The 17,884-nt window shown below is 34.3% G+C and overlaps 1 protein-coding gene across 4 annotated transcripts in view; it reads left to right on the top strand.

Annotated features, from left to right (window-relative positions):
* LOC142980965 (uncharacterized) overlaps positions 1–17,884 on the top strand; it is a 91,989-nt gene that overhangs the window by 53,175 nt on the left and 20,930 nt on the right. For all 4 annotated transcript variants that reach the window (XM_076126601.1, XM_076126598.1, XM_076126599.1 and 1 more), the window contains exon 7: positions 12,219–12,363. In XM_076126601.1, the coding sequence (XP_075982716.1) occupies positions 12,219–12,363 (145 nt within the window). The remainder of the gene's footprint in view (positions 1–12,218; positions 12,364–17,884) is intronic.

Here is a 17,884-nt window from a genome sequence, read left to right as displayed (position 1 = left end):
ACAAAGGTCACGGCCGTTCGTCAAGTGTTCGCACAAAATTAACAGCTGATCAATATCAATGACCAGAATTTAAAGCTAGCACGATACTTACACGCGTTCACCACGTGATTAGATAACACTCCGCCTACAATAGCACGCGATACGTTTAACACTCACTCATAAATAGTGTTACAAAAAATAAGCCGACGTAAAACAAAAACCGGATTCAATCCAAGACTCCTAAATCTAATTCAGTTATCCTTTAAGTGGACAATAACATGAGGATCTCTCCCCCTTCGAACTCACAGTCACATGATCTTCTAGTTGAAATAAACGTTATGACGACACAGATATTTGAATATCTGGAACGCTAGCCAACGTTTGTTTATTACAAGATGCAAAAACACTAACCAAAATATGTACGTCACGTTTCATTTTGCGTGTATTTGATCTTATTCTATTATAACTGGTTTTATCTGGTAGCTCTGTCGATTATCATCAAATAACACTATGATAAAAGCACCACAATGGGCTGATAATATATTGTAATAATAGGCATTCACGTGTTCATCACGACTACGAATGTCGCCTTGAACTTGTATAGTGATTCACAGGAAATATTTTTGTATTTCGGTTCGATGCGCCCGCCAACTTTCGCCTTTCATGAAGTATCAATTGATTTTTATTAGATGTTTAATGATTATTTCTATATTACAAACACACGTGAATCGTTTAGTATCGTTACCGTCGTAGTATATTTTATTTAACTTTTATTAGAAGATGCTGTTGATATAGAAAATAAACAATGAAAGTAACCTGAAGGGAAGACAACCGAAAATATTTGTAATGGAGATTCTTTAAAATTAAAACGCAAAACCAACGTAACATGTTTATTACCTAAGTCCAATAAACTGTCCAAAAGTTAGGGTTTCCTAGATTTTATCTTACCAAATTTGGAACAAAACACAGGTGCAAAAAATCCCCAACACATCTGCCACATGCAGGACTTGGCATTCAACCGTGGTCAGCTGAAAACATCTCTAGTATGAAACCAGACCTTCGGGCAGCCACGAGAGGTCGAGGCGTCGATAAAAATACCACGTACACGTAACGAATCACGTCATCAAAACATACCATTAGACAATAGCGTGATAAGAGGAGAGTGAAAATGAAACTACTTAGATTTTACGGTAAAAAAATCTTCTTTAGAGACAGCGGGGAAGTAGTGCTCAACTGAGAATTGTCGGAAAACAATCACTGGTGGTATAGAGATGATGATATGATGTAGATATATCTGAAAAATACTGCTAAATACAAGACGATGATTTAAATTAGAAGTCTCCAGAAAGTATTCAATGGATACCATAAATACGGGTAGTAAACAATTCAATAACAAGATTGACGTAGTTAATAGAGGCGAAAAAAATATATTGCGTCGCACTTTATAAACCAAATAACATAGGATAAGGGCTCATGATAATACAGTTTCCAGTGAAATTGGATTTCGTTACTTCATCGGCTCACTGGGTTAAAGCTCGGAGCCAATGGACAGTTTTGGCCTAGATTCCAAATAGTTAACGATAGCTACCGCTCGTATTTTCGCATGTATTACGCCGATAAATGATTAACTATTTGAATTCATGTTTTAGATCTTTTGTCATGTTTAACAGAATTGATTTCGTAATTTATTATAGTCTTTATTGATTTGTCTTCCTCTCACTTACGTCGTGTATGCTTTGATCTCAATAAGCGTAAATTTTTGAAGGTAGAAGTTTATATATATGGTTGAGTTAAAATTCGATACAAAAAGCTTTAGCAGAGTCTGTACAATATCGGATCAAAGTTTTAGGACCTATGTTGAACCGAATTGTTGAATGATTATAAATATGTTTATCGCCCAACCCTCTTTGGCACCTTCCCCATTATGTTATATAATGTAATTCAAAATCACGTGCAGGAACGCTTTGATATTTTTATCCCGAATAAAACTTAACTTTGAATTTTTAAACTGTTCCACAATACACTATTAATCTAAATTCTTCTGGAAGCTATTGGACTTCATACGATGTACGGATATTGAGGAATTCGCCTCTTACATTGTAATATGAAAATAGCTACGCTACGATCAGCTTGTATCGGAAAGTTAGAGCACTCTAGGTTCCTCTTCCATATTTATTAGATCTGTTTTCTGTTTAAAATAGGTATCTGCGTTTTTATTTTTCACACTCGAACTGAAAAGTTATTCGATATACTATTAAGTTTATTATGTTCTATAAACAATTGTAATCCGTCGAAGCGATAAGCAAAGGTTTATTATCATCGCACAGTTTAGCCGTTCCAAGTACCAAAGAAATTGCGTCTCTCCCTCTGTACACCCATTCACAGTCTGCAAATGAAAATTTATTTCTCTAAGAAATGCGCGCACTTGAGTTCGTTTGTTCTGTAAAACGGGGCCTTTTATACCAATGATTCTATTTTATCGCGTACAAGGCCAGAACATTATAAAGTAATCCTAACATTTATTCATATTTAATATTCTATAGAAATGATTGAATTCTGTGAGTCTGAAGTTCGTATTTGTCCATTAGTTTCTATTAAAGTTGGTCATGGATTTTTAATATCTTCACTTTACGTGCCCGGTCGTACGAATGCCGCATTATCTACGGTCTTGTTACGTTAGGATTATTCAAATCGGGAGGATTTCGGTCTCTTTCTTATAAAATTATATGAAACACGTTTTAACCTTTTCTGTGGTGTATTTTATTGTGTTATTTAAATCTAAATCACGCAGATCTCTTTTAATGTTTTGCTTGTTGAGATTGTATTAAGTTATAAAGATATGATTTTTCTTCTTCTGAATAAGCAAAAAGTATCCCTTACTAAGACTCACAATCTTTTAGATAAGCGAAATCATATCTAACTTGCACAGCCGTTGTCAACGTATAAAAATCTAATTTCAATAAAGAGTTTCTAACATAATATTTCATATCATTGTGTGTCAGTCACACTTCATATCGTTTGGCAGTGGGAATTGTTCAGGACAATGTAAATTGCAGTTCCACAGGCCTCACAATTGGGTCATCCACCCATGAAATTGCTGGCCCGCTTTGAAAAGGCTTAGATGGAGTTGCTTGTATTAAATTACTACGTTTACAGCCAATATAGGTGCCCAGAACGTTCTAGAATATTTTAAAGCGTGGTTTTATTAAATAAATAGTTGTTCGGAGTTAGTTCGCGTGTTTCAAGTGGCCAATTAATATTTGTGTTGTACAACTGTATTTGTAAAAGGGGTTCTTTATAAAATATTCAGTATTGAGTCTAGCTTTTCTCGACCTTTGGGAAGGACTCTTGGACCAAAAGGTACTCAAGCATGTCCTGAGGATGCTTATACGCGGCAGAGCGGAGTTGGGTTAATATGTTCGAACAACTTTTGCTAATTAGGTTTTTCTATGGGTATATTCATCACAGGGCGTCAAAAATTCATAGAACCAAGAAAAGATTTTCTGTAAAGAACCAAGTTTTTTCTTCACGAAGTCAAAACTACGATACACATTTCGTTTATATTTCCCCACTATCGGTTATCTGACCGTCGACGTCTATTTCGGTTGTTTCTCATTTCAATCTTGGGTATTGAGATAACAAGCGGCAACAAATTTTACGACTGTCCAGATATTGTAGCGAGTCACCCTGGGAATCTTTATAGCAGTTCTTACTGGATTTCTCTAGAAGAATCTTCGACGGCAGATTTTGTTTGTTTTTATAGAGTCATCATTCGAACAGATTTATTTATAAAATATATGCTATATGCTTTAAATATTTCAGCACCGTCCTTCATTATTTTATTGCGAGAGCAATGACCTCTAACATTTCACGTAAAAGCTTGAAATACGAAGATTAAATCAAAGTCAATATTTTGTTGTTTCTCGAGTTAATCCTTGCTCATATTGTTACTGTTTATAGGTACTATGGCGGCGTATTGCGGCCGTTACATGGCGACAATTACACTTTTCTGGAAGCCATTCGATTTTATTTTTTTACTTACCGCTTCTTATATTGTTTTTCCTTTTATGTTTTTAGTCTGGAAGTCTTTTACTTCTATATACTTAAATGTTTAGGCATTAATACTAGCTCTAGTTACGGGATATTTTCTTTGCTTCTTGATATCAATTTTCAGCATCGAGAATATTCTTTGACGCTTCCTTATTTATGTTACTGTCATGTATTTTATTTTACATTATTTAATCGTCCCCAATTCGTGGCTTGCAGTTGTTTGATCCTGTTGATGCAATTTAATTGAGTCGTAAACTTTTTTATAGCTAATTGTGGTGAATTAATATGCGAAATAAAATTCGCTCTTAATTTTCACTTTTATAAAGTCATGACTTTTGTATTACGAAGAATGCGGTCATTATGATTAAGCGTTTAGTTCAAGATTACATTAACGAAAATGGTCAAATGTTTTATTATACAAATTTAAGCATTAAAGGTAAAATTAACGACTTTGAAAAAAAATGAGAGCTCTGTAGGAATGTACTTTGAATACCTAGGAGCAACTTCTTGACCACCTATTTGGTTTAGGCTAGAATTCTAATGAATAATATTCATTACCTTAAAAGGCTAGACGAAATATGTCTATGCTGTCCAAATAGTGTTCACCTACAGTACCTAGCGTCCTAGTCCATCACACACGTCAGAATGTCTAGACATAGAACATTCTCTTTGTCTGGCTGCCGAAATTATATGTGCCTTTACATAATCGTCGGCCTCCAGGGGCGTAAAGGTAGCGTTATTGCGTGAACTTACCTACATACATTGTTTATTCAATGTTTTCCTCCTGTCTGCGTCTCGGATGCTTGACGCAGATTTTCCTTAAATAAGACTACTTGAACCGGGCATGTTATTTGCATACCATTACGCGCCAGAAGACGGATTTAAAAGTAATCTCTTACGTCAAATAAAAGCAAAGCTAATTTTGTTGGTTTCATTCAACCCTTTTGGTTCATTAAAATCGTTATTGAGCTCGTTCTAATCGTTGTTATAGCTGCTGTAACGTTGTGAATGTTTGCCAATAATTCAAAATGCATATGGTTCTGTCCCGCGCCAAAACACCGACACGCGACAGACAAGTTGAAATGTTTTAGCCACTGTCACAGTATTATGTGACTTGTGGTCGAATTCTCGAATGACACTCCGAGGGCCTAATGAGTCTACGTTTTCCGAGACATTTACATCGAAACTAAACTGCAAATGATTTTGAGATTGGATTTTGAATTTTGTTGAATTGGGATTCTGAAAAATGGTTTACTATGGAAGTATTATTTTCGTGAAATATCACGTAGTAACGAGTAATATCCAGGAATTCACTACTATAGTAGGTACGACTGCGGCAGAAAATTCCGCGAATCGATACTTCCAACTATGTTCCCTTAATGGACTTGGACATACATATCCAAGAATTTCTGCCATCCAATAGTCCCCACTGTTAATTGGAAACTCTACTATACATATACGTTTCAATTATAATCTTCATGCATAGCTGCTACTATCGGGACATTGTCAACACAATCAAATTCAGATATGAACTAGCGGGATCTCATGAATAACATAATGTAAACAGCTACTGAAATTTCCATTACTTCACTACATTCCCAGTACATTGACTCTCTCAGGTTTATTTTCCTGTCCCACTTTAGCACATCTCGTGTTGTAATTCACTTCAGGAGCAAAAACATTTTTACAGCATATTTAACCTCATTACTCTGTATATGTTTTAGTGCTTTTTAATGAGAAACTTAATCATTGGCTTAATGTTCGACTCAAGTTGCTTTAATTTTTAGTACTTCACTCTGGAATTTTGCGTCAGTTTTGCGGATTATTATATTTAGATTGTCGTAAATGTTGCTTTTAAATACGGTTTCTGGAGGGACTCCTACGCAGATATCATGGTGTAAACAACAACTTTGTGGCTAATACAATTCTTCAAAGCATTTAAACACGACTTGTAACAAAATTAACTTTTCTGTTCACGTAAAAGTTAGAACTAAAGTGAATTTTAAGTTTTTAGTCTCAGGTGTAATAATATTTGTGTGTGATGTTTAAAGAGTAGTTATTTGAAAATTGTTTTCTATTTCGAGCCACAAAGTATTTTCTAGGTTATCAAAATGACATCCTTTATTTCCATCTATGTTCTTACCTAGATCAAAAATCAGCTTAATGAGTAGTTAAAACACTATATTCTCTAATCATAAAACTGTCGTTAAGCCCTTATCTCGCACGGAAGCAGAACATGATAGGTCATGTTGTATAGATACCGTTATAATCTTGTAATTATATTGTTGTAAATATTTTTGTTTTGTGACATTAATGTGAGTTTACTATCGAGATAAATGTGCCCTTGGTCCTTATCAGCACAGTTAACACTTGTCTAACTGTGGTAGCTCCATGCAACCTTTGAGTGCTAACTTGTAATATTATAAACTATGATGATTTTATCGATCTGTAAGATTCTTGCATCAATGTTCAGTCACCAGCTTTGTTTTCATATTAAGTAATTGTAAGGTTGAATCATTGCTCGTATTTATATTAATTACGAAATGACTTACCTAGCCTAACGACTTATTGTTTTCTTCGTTCACCTCCGCTATACTTTCGCATCAAATGTTAGGTCTATAAAAGACGCAGAACTACATATCATCAAAAAATACATTTATTCTTAATCTCTATTGTGTTTGAAATCACTTAAAATGCTTGGTTATCAAACGTGTATCTATGATTAGATGCAATTTCTAAATATCGATTACAAGTACATGTCTCACCTTCTTCCTAAGAATAAGTTTCTACAAAGACATACATGCCGAACTTTGTAACGAAACTTTGAGAACTCTTATTCAATTAGGTATACTATAAAAGATATATAGACCGAATTCTTTAATCCAACAGCGGATCGCTTAGGAGATAATAAAGATAAGGGACAAGACCGAATAGAAACTTTACTTTCTTCAAAAGCTACTTGTCTTCGTACTTTTTATTCTACTCGTATGACACATTAACTAATATTTCACTTATCTATCTAATCGTTACTCCAAGATAAGTACGTGTTGGCAACCCCTTTTAATCTCCTAGCAACAAGCAATTTATGTAAATGCAACCACTCGGGCTTCCCTAACACGTTCTGAACAGTGATTTAATCGGGTCAACTACGAGATAATAGGTAAGTGATGGAGATGCTGGTATGAGGGTAGCTAGATAAATTATCCTTTGCTTGGGGCGTCGGTTACATTTAAATTTCGCAGTTTGTACTATAAATTGATTATGATGCAGTCTTTTCACATTTCATCTTTTAATGTGACTTTTATGTTTGTAAAAGTCTCCGCGACACAAGAGACATTCTTAATAAGGGAAGAAGTAGACGATTAAAAAAAAATGTGGTGCAATATAGTATGATAAAAACGATTAATGATGTACCTACTCCTTGCAGGCCAAGATTTTAAAATCCTTCCACATAAAAAAACTATTTTGCCAGGAGAGACTTGCTCTAACTGGTCAGTAAGCCGTTTTAAGTATTGCTTTAAATTCATTCCAATCAAATAATACCAACAATACGCATAAAACAAAGCCACGCGTGGAATCTTGTCAAAAATAAATTCGCCAACCCACCGCTGAAAGATACGGCTTTTTTTCTCGAACAAAAAAACAACTAGTTCAAACTAGTATAATTAGTTCGTAGTGTTGACAAAATATTATCGCGTTTATCGTTCTCTCAGAGAATGTCCGGGAACAATATTGGCCAAGTAAACGTCTCCACGTTCACGCATCGTGAAGGATTCCCGAGTATTTGATATATGCTTAGACCCTACGGAAAACAATAAATTGTGGGAACCTCTTTTTTATTTGTATTTCGTAATGTTATTTATTTTATATTTTCTTCGCTTGTCTCTCTTAATAGTCTGTTAGAAAACTCCACCTTATCAGTTTCTAATAATTTAAATTTATTTTCATGATTCAAAACTACGTCATTATACTATTCACGAATGAATGTCTCGTAATTTATCTTCAGCAAATTGATCACTAAGTAACAATTTTTTTTCGAATCACGAACCCGAAAAAATTTTGCTACGATCGTAAATAACATCTAAATGCATTTACATGTTCGTTATCTAACAGCCGCATCAAAAGTTTACGAATGTTTGCAATATTTCCAGACTCGGTACCCAACAGTACAAAGGTACAACAAACCTATAGTAGCTATTGTATAGTCTAGGAGCAGTAAAGGCTCTGTAGTCGACGGTCGCTATCAGCCAGGCTCGCATTACAGTGCCCTTAGTTCGACGACCCCGGTCTGGTATTCGCAATTTATGACTCCATCGAGTTCGACGCACTATCCCTTGCACGAGTTTTCGCTTTCAAATACTATTCCAACAATAAAACAGTTTAATATCTCTCGATACAGGATCTTATCTGAAACGTATTTCAAACCCATCATTCAGATTTTGGTTACAGCAATAAAAGTTCAACTACCCTCCCTATCAAAGTTTAATGGCTACTTTTCAGGCCTGAAAGGTGTTTCGTGTTCAGGAACCGTACTAGACTCATTAACACGAAATACTTTTACCTTTTCTAGAACAGACTTAAATAAAAATATTCACGAAATAAGTTAGTGGAGTTCGACCACTTTTTAAGTAGGATTCTTCTGTATCGTGTAGAACTTTACTAGCAAAAATAAATACAGGTTGCATGGTTAGAATAGCAGTCAACACAATTTGTTTTACGACACTTCTCGAACACCTTTTATTTGTTCATTACTTCATTGTCTTGGTTGCGTGACCCACGTACTTGCCATTATAGGTTTAGCTAGTAGCGCTAGGTAACATTATTGAGAGTATTGAATTAGGCTAAGTGAGTATAGGGTTGTACCGTCTCGAGTGCATTGCCATGTTTATTACAAGCCTTAATGTCTTCTTACAGTCGGTACATCGACTTTATTTTAGCTTTTACTGCAGAAACGTTTCATCCTTTCATCGTTACTAGAAACGTTCACAGCAGTTTTACAAAATGTACTTTTGCATCAAAGCTTTCTACGACTGTATTCACCTTTTCTCTCTAGTAAATGAATTTGACAGAGGTCGACTGCAACTATCTTCTGTTAATTATAAATGCACTTACGCACTTCAATTGCAATAGAATTTATTTCTTTGTTTTTACTAGAGCTGTTACTAGCTGCTATACTGGCGTTTGTCCAAATATTTCGTAATATAAACAAGAAAACTATCTGCTTTAAACAACCTGCTTCGATGTCTCTCGGTTCAGATTGTTCGATATCATTGATACCATTTAAAGCAAGAGTTTTACTAGAAATATCTACGATATCTATTCTTACTGTTCCTATTGTCATTTGTTGATAGGATTCCAATCCAAAAATGATTACATCTGATATTGTTTTTACAAAAAATGTATCGATAATTCCATTGATATCATTATCATAACGTACGCAAACTGTGGATTAATTTTTACTGTCGATAAGGCAATCAGCCGTTGCACTTGTGATTTTATCTCCTATATCTTTTTATTCTATCTGTCTAGTTATTTCGCGTGATTCCTTTCCTTTTGGGTTAAGTTTGGGTGCGCTCGTATCCGTTTCGAGTAACAAATAGTTGACCGGATGGTTTTTGCTAACCCCCGTTATTGCTGCTCTTTATTGAAAATACGCTTCGGGTAGGCCGGTCCAATTTGTCGTAACAAGCATGGCTTCTCTAGTACTTAAGAGATTGTAAGTCCCCTTCAGAATATTAGCGTGACTGCCAATAATTATAAAGAAATACAATCAAGCTTTCTATTCATTGTATAAGAGTTGCAAATACTCTTTATGTGTTTCATAACATTACGTGATAATACATGTAACGTAGGCAAATAAATATCTAAATGGCAACCCAGTCATTAGGTTTGTAATCAACTTCTAACTTCCTTACTTGCCTTTGTTGATTCTGATGCAGGGAATACAATTTCAGTCTAGGTATTAGGTATTTGGTTCTCCTGCAATTATATGTCGTTATTTAATAAACGTAGTTCGTATTTATTTAATGGCCACTTTTAATTGGAAAAATATGTGGTGTATACTTTCGCGAAAAATCTCTTGGTTTCCAAAATTTATATAATGCCGAATTTTCCAATTTATTTATTTTAAAACAAATACCCAAAAAACACAATTTGTGTGAGAAAACTCTGCTGACGTATCAAATAATTTAATCTTGTTTTATGTAATACATTACATTGAGAATGCCATATATTTGGCGAGGCCCGCTTTTAGTTGGATAAATAACATTTTTGAGGCAGGCAAGACAAAAGTTTGCATAGTTAACGTTGTAGACGACCGCGGTCACATGAAATAAAAATGTGAGAGCTTTGTAAAATTAGAGGTAAAATGCTTATTTAGATACTCCACTACAATGAACACAGTTTTAATTCTAAGAATATGTACATATTTGCTCCATAGCAACATTTGTATGTATAGAATAAGCGAATATAAAGCTCAATTTCTTTTTCGATCATAGCTGATCACATAATGTGAATATAAATTGATTTTACACTCTCGATTGTCCGATATACAACAATCTGTGAAAATTTATTTATTGTTTTAGAATCACGTTGCTGATGTAATAAACTCATGATTCATTTTATATTCCGCTTTTACTCCAGTAGAATTCTGAAATGTACCGCGGTCAGATTGTAAACCCTCATTTCCTGTTTAGAAGGCTTATGAGCAATAAATTTGTTATTTTAATACTCACGGCGGGATATTAAGTGAACTATTAATCTGTGCCTTCTCTGTAATAGTAACATCTATAAAGAATGTTCGGTTTAATATCACAAAGAGAGAATTAACTGGTCGCTAGGGACCGACCTTATTACGATCCTTGTGCCTTATGTCGAGACTATTAATCTTTATTAGTTGTGTGGGAACTTAGAACCATATAATATACACTAGAAGAAATATTTCTTACGTGTCATATCGATTCAGTCGAAGCATGAGTAGCTGACGTAAATTGTTGGTAATGCCTTCGGAAGACGATATCGTGCCGTATGGGAAGCAACTCGCTATGTAGGTCATAAGATAAATTTCAGTTTACGTAATATCGTAATTTTGTCATCCAAGTATCGATTTCTATTAAAACGTTGAACTTATTTTTAGCAAAAACATATTTAGTACGTGCTATTTTTGTATCGACACAACATGAGATATTTAATTGATTGGATGATGTTTGCTTGAGGATCAATTTAAATGTTTACTATGCAGCAATGAAGAGAAAACGATGATACTGTTTCATAATGGAACACATTGTCTTGTTATATCATATCATCGTAGTCAATTACATGCTCGTAATATCTAGAAAATGTTCGATCGTTCCTTACATTTTGTACGTGGCTTATGATCGTGACCTTTCCAAATAAAATTTGTGACAGGCGATTTTTTATCGACATCTAAAAGAACCTACCGAAATAAGGGATCAGCTTGTAAAAATCATGATTTTGTTATTTGTCTTCACATCCTGTAATTGGAATCTGATTTACGATGTCATGGTAACAGTTTGTTATTGCCGCGCAGAGCTCTTTTACTCAATTTAAACGTAATTGGCACAATCACATAATATACCCAGGGGGCGTTGTGGTTCTTGCGTACGTGCCGAATTGCCATGCAAAAGTATCCTCACTCGTCATACTTCAAAGGTCTGAATTCAAAGATCATGCAATATTTTTGTCTAAATTCAATTCAGTGGCCTCGTTTGTTTTGTTTTTCATGTGCTATTTGAATACGTCCAAAGTTGTAATGATAGATAGTTTGGTGTTATTTTTATCATTCCACAATACATGTGTTATAAAACGCCCAATATTTTCGACATCTTGTTCTGCAGGAAGAATAGTATCCGTCGATTATTTAAATGTAGTTTTTTTTGTCGTTCAACCGTCTTCAACTTTAGCAGGATGACAAAGTGCTGTATTGTATTCGATATGACCATTAATAGAATTTGTTTGGACCTGACATTTGTAAGCTTTCGAGATTTTCCGCGAAAGGTAGGAGGTGATTAGATACATTACATTAGGTATATCAAATCTTTTATAAATATTTTTATCAGTTGATCGTTTGTGTGTGATTTGTTGATTACTAAACTCAGTTGCGCACCAACAAATCTACGGGGATTTTCTTTTTGGTCTGTATGCATTCTTACATTGTGTTATTTTTGCAGTGTTCTCAAAGGGACAATGCGAGACCGGGCAGTACCGCTTCCTCGCCAAGACCGGTGGCTTCGCCTGGGTTCAGACCCAGGCCACCCTCATCACAGACAAACAACAGAAGCCAATCAGCGTCGTCTGCGTCAATTACGTCATAAGGTAGGCCTAGATTTAAGAGCGGTTTTAATTTTTATAACCTTTGTGTTTTTTCCGCGGATCGTTCAGTGATTACATTTCAGGGTTACAATTTTTATGAATATTTTTGATGATTTGCAAAAACTATGACAAGGTAAGCCAGTTATTTTTTGTTTTACGATTTTTTATTTTATATCACTACAATTTAACGTTGGTCTACCGCCGTAAACCTTTTTATAACACACACTAGCACGAAATACTAGATAAATATTCGCAGCACCATATTACGACGAACTATAAAATGTCTTCAGAAAAAACCTCGCTATCGCGATGGCTCACTCCTGCTTAGAAAACTTCCATTAATTTGATAACTATCAATTTGCGAATTACCTAAGCAAATTAGTCTGGGCTATAAAACAATGGAGACCTCATAAAACGGACTAAAATTCTCTCAGCTATTATCGTAAAAGTTTGCTATTTACAAATGGGATTTTTTATGTCTTCATATTTTGATAGTCGTCAATGAATAAGCATATTCATAAGAATTCACATCTATCACTATGTTCACTAAGTGTAAGGAAAATGTCATCGACATAGAGTAAAATGATTCACCCTTTTCTTGTGGGATATAACATAAATCTCGCAAGAACGTGATCGCAAAACTTCCTGTCATGGAGCGGCTTTCATGTAACTTTGAACGATATTGTAAAACAATATCCTTGTCAACTCGTAACTTTATCATGGATAAAGCAATATCTTATAGATAAACATGGTTGCCGATAACGTTAGGAGCAAATCCTTTGATCACACTACTCATTTATTCAGTATTTTCCGTAACACTTCCTCGGTTGACGCTGTAAACCAATTTTACTACATCGCTTTCACATTTGGTATCATACGAACACTTTATTAAATCTTTTTATGATCCGAATACGGTTTTTTCGCGTGACTGTTTCTGGTATGGGAAGTGTTGGCACGTCAATAGTCAATAATCTATCTCATTCTAATTTGGTATGACAGAAAATAGACTTGAGTGTTTAGGCGCTGAAGTGATTCAGATCCTAATTTAGCATTATTCAATCAAAAAGTTTTTAAGAAATGAAAAATATTGGTTGGCGATATCCGTGAGTTTGTTACTAATGACGATTTAGACACCTCTAAAAGTTAGTAAGGTATATTTATGTGACTACATAGTAATAATCAGCTAGCACCTGCCCCGTGCGTGTCAGGGGCGACTGTTTGGCGTCTAGATCACACCCGCACATTACTTGGCACATCTAAAACCTATTACGTACTCCACAACACTCAATGATACAACAACAATATCTGCAAATAAATGCGGAAAGATAAACTGCAAAGTACATTTTGCAATCGTTATTTACTTTTCAAGTGTTCGCTTGCAAATAACACCTACAAATAGATAATAGAATAAACATCAATGTATTGTGTTCCTCCCACTGTTTCTTGATTTGTAGCTCGTGTAGATTCACTATTAACTTCAATATTTTCATTCTGTTTGTAAGGATCGTACCAAGTGGCGTTCTTTGGTCTCTATGTACCACTGTGGGAAAAAGGCGTGATATTATGTATGCCTATGCATGTATCTTCATCCCAGTAATTGGTAATTTGGCTTCCATTAGCTGGACTGTTCAACAAATTTTATTACGAAACTTAATACATAACGTTTCCAAATACATCCTGATGAGAATAAGTAAAGAACGCTTGATTCATGACTTTCATGCAGTAATAAAAAGTAAGAAAAATCGTAAAAGTATTTTATTAAAAATGTGTTAGCCGTCAACTGTCCAACTTAACACTTAAAGTTACAAGTTTGATGGGATTGTTAAGGTTGTCAACTGTTTTATGGACCTCAAAAGTTTCCGCAACTCTGAAAGGTTTCCGAGACATTTCGACACTTATAAACAACTCGTATTCTTTTGTAATACATTAATTATTGTACTTATTGTATACCTAATACAGATTAAATTAATGCAATAATATCAGTAACAAATGCAACAATCGTACTATAAGGTTCCATCGTGAATATTTAATCTCGTAAAAGCCATCGCAAAAGTATTTCTGCAAAGCTCAATCGTCCGTAAAAAGAATTTTCCGATAGCTATTTCAGGCATTGACAGATATTTGACTGGCGGGATTAAATCTTCGCGTTTAAAATCAACGTCGGCTTCAACATTTGGGTCTTTCTGTGGAATAACATGTCGACTAAAATTCAATTATATTTGTGAACGGCTGTGTCCTAAAATGACGTGGACATTTCATTTTGTTTTACGATGTCGTTTCTCTGTGCTATTACTTTCTCACTCGTCTCAGTTCCATTTCTAACAAGAAAATATTTTCACCAAATGTTGCCACCATCTTTAATGGAATTTATTCGGCATATTGCTTACTTCTGCTTTTTTCGTATGATCAACAATTTCATACTTGGTTGTCTTTAGCCTCCATTACAAGTTCATTTTCACTGTATTCTGTTAAAGAATCTGAAATACTCATTGCATTTGTGTTTCGCAATTCCGCAGCTGTTAACATTTTTAGGTGACTTTGATTATTGCGGTATTCCCCTTTCATATCTTCTTTTTGTCACACCTTTACCTTTAAATTGTATCGAACACTTTATTCAAGATAGTGTATCTAATATTGATCTTACTTTTGAGTGACTATTATCTTGTTTAAACAAACTTTGTTACAAAAAGTTTTATTTTAGTAAGAGAACCTAGAAAGCATCTATTAACTATCGCGTCGCATAAATTAAACTTAAATATTTCTCCAGAGATGTCATCGCGTTCAAAGACCTCGCTCGTTGGATAAACTTCTGTCTTTGTGCATTCTAGTTCCAGTATTAAAAGGCAAATAATAAAGTCGTTTAGTTCAACTTGTCAAAAACAATTCTCTTTCATATTTATACGATGGTCTTTGGTTCGTGTAATCTCACTTTTATGAAATGGAACAGTGAAGTTAGGATTACTTGTTAAAACCAATTGTGTTCGCGGCACCTTTGATATTTCCGACATAAAATAATATAATCTATATAAATTGTTTTTAAGATAATAAAATTACGATGTACCCACTCGACTTGAACAAGACAAAGTTAATGAAGCGAGTTCTTTCGTAGTGCTACGAAATTTAATTAATATCTAATTACTTTTTCATTAATTACAAAACACGATACTGCCGTGTTGAAGAAAATGTCTGCTTTTTTGTGAGTCGGAAAACATTTTTTAATTAACTAAAAGTGTTAGAAATCTCAAGAATGCTTCTATTTGGAATTAGCAATTCATCTTCTGTTACACTAGAATACTAGCTAGTTTAAATTGTACTAGAAGTTCGTTTCGTAGTTGTAAGTTCGCCGAAAAACTAGACGTATTACTACTAGAGATATGTTTTCTTGCAAAGTTTTCACGTTGAAATGCCATTAACGTCACAGAGCTAATTTGTTGAGACAGATATCTTGTTAGACTTGTACGCTGATATGTGTACTACGCAAGAGTTTATAAGCGGTATATTTGCTACTAGAAGTTTTAGGTTTCTCTTGAACTTTTGCTATATTTATAGCCTTTATTTCAGTTTTATTTTATCTCAAGGTGATAGTTTTGATTTTGGTTCATAAGAGACTTTATTTTTCATAAATTCATGTCACACAATAACGAATAGTTTATTCAAATATGAAAGCCGCCGTTTGATGGACGGGACCGATGTCCCGCTGAGTTTAATTTCCTGTTACCTGCTCAATTTACATATAATACATCTATATTTCTGTACGTTTACATTTCTATTTTAGTACGCCTCTCTTTTACAACATGTTACATAAGTAATAATTAATTTGTACTTGTTAATTGCAATTTATTACCTTATTAAAGTATATCTGCTGTAGTATTAATAACAGTATTGATGGAAAATTTATCTTATCATTGTTGACTGGATGATTGTGGAACGACTGTGGTAGCGTGAGCATCAGATGCGCCGGGGTTATCTCGTGTTGCTATGCTATCGACATATCATTTTCTATTTAATTATCTAAGCAAGATAACCTATCGTTAACAAAGCTGCTGACTTCAACAACAACTATATCGTGATGCTTAAAAATATCCCCTTACTATGTTAAACCACTAATGATTTCGCCCCTTGTTTGTTTAGGTCGAATGTTAATCAGGTTATTCTATTAGAATTTGCCTTTGTTAACACGATCTTGTAATATTTTGGCATATTATTATTTACTATATTAATTTTAGGTTAAGAGAATGCCTGTAGACTTATCTCATGGAACATATTTACATAATAACTACCTAACGTAGTTATATTGCGTGTATGTAAATCAGATCGTGGGTTAATAAATTGGTATTTATCTACGCGTTAATAGTAACACATTAATCAATTCTCAACCTGTTGACCGAATCCTTGAACGAACGTGCAGTACGATATGTTTTAATCACGTGTCTAGAACAAAGTTGACACGATGTTGAGCTAGGGTCAGATGAAACGGCATGATAGTACAAACTAAGATATAGTTACAACAACTATTAACTTTAAACAACATTTTTCAAACTGGCCCCATGTGTGTACCCTGGAGTATCCCATGGATTTTGCATTTTCATTAAAATTAGAGATCCATTTTATCTTGAAATCGTTTTCAACTTTATATCTTATTACATTTTATCACCCAATAAACAGTTTTAAAGCTATTAAAATGTCTGGCCATTAAAATGATCAAATGGTCTAGATAATAAAAAGCCTTAGCCGGAGCTTATCATTGAGATCGAGTACGTAGTAACACCTGGACATTCACATGACTTAATACCTTTGTCGTGTGTTGCATTGCACCGCAATTTATTTTCACGCCACATGTGGGTCAATGCAAGAACACGTAACTGTATCCATTGCATATGAAGGGACACGCCTAGATTTTTCTATAATTAGAATATAATTGTGTCTTGGTCGCTTCGAATTATACTCAAAACGAACGAATGTATAAGAAGGCAATTTTGAAGTAGATTTTTTTAAATTACGCAATCATACTCCAATTAATAATTGCTATTGAATAAATCATACCAACAAAACCAACAGCAATGATGATTCAAATATATTCATTTAATCAATGAATACAGATTGCTTCGTTTATTTTGCGACTCTCTCTCTCTGCGCACGTTTTTATTATCAAAGTTATAAGTGCGTATTATTTATAAACCATATGCCAAATTTTCTGATATTATTGATGTTATATAACATTACATCATTGTTTGGTGCTAATGTTTTCAGCGATAGATATTTTACTTTTTGTCTTCAGTACTATGTTTATATCAGTCTTATCTAAACAATTGGTATAACATTCAAAACTCGTGTATGAAAAATATTTTTGCATATTGTTGGAAATGGAACAAGCGGTACATTGTTGAATTGTAAAAGTAGAAGCACACGATACCAGGGGATGTTTTTTATTGTTCATGTGAAATTCACGTTCCGCTAATATAGCCTGGATACTATGCGCAGTTCTGCGGTCGTCGGACGGTTTATGCAACTCTGGGCGAATGCA

The sequence above is a fragment of the Anticarsia gemmatalis genome, chromosome 19 (genome assembly GCF_050436995.1).
Source record: "Anticarsia gemmatalis isolate Benzon Research Colony breed Stoneville strain chromosome 19, ilAntGemm2 primary, whole genome shotgun sequence".
Taxonomy (NCBI): domain Eukaryota; kingdom Metazoa; phylum Arthropoda; class Insecta; order Lepidoptera; family Erebidae; genus Anticarsia; species Anticarsia gemmatalis.
This window is presented reverse-complemented; position numbering and strand designations above follow the sequence as displayed.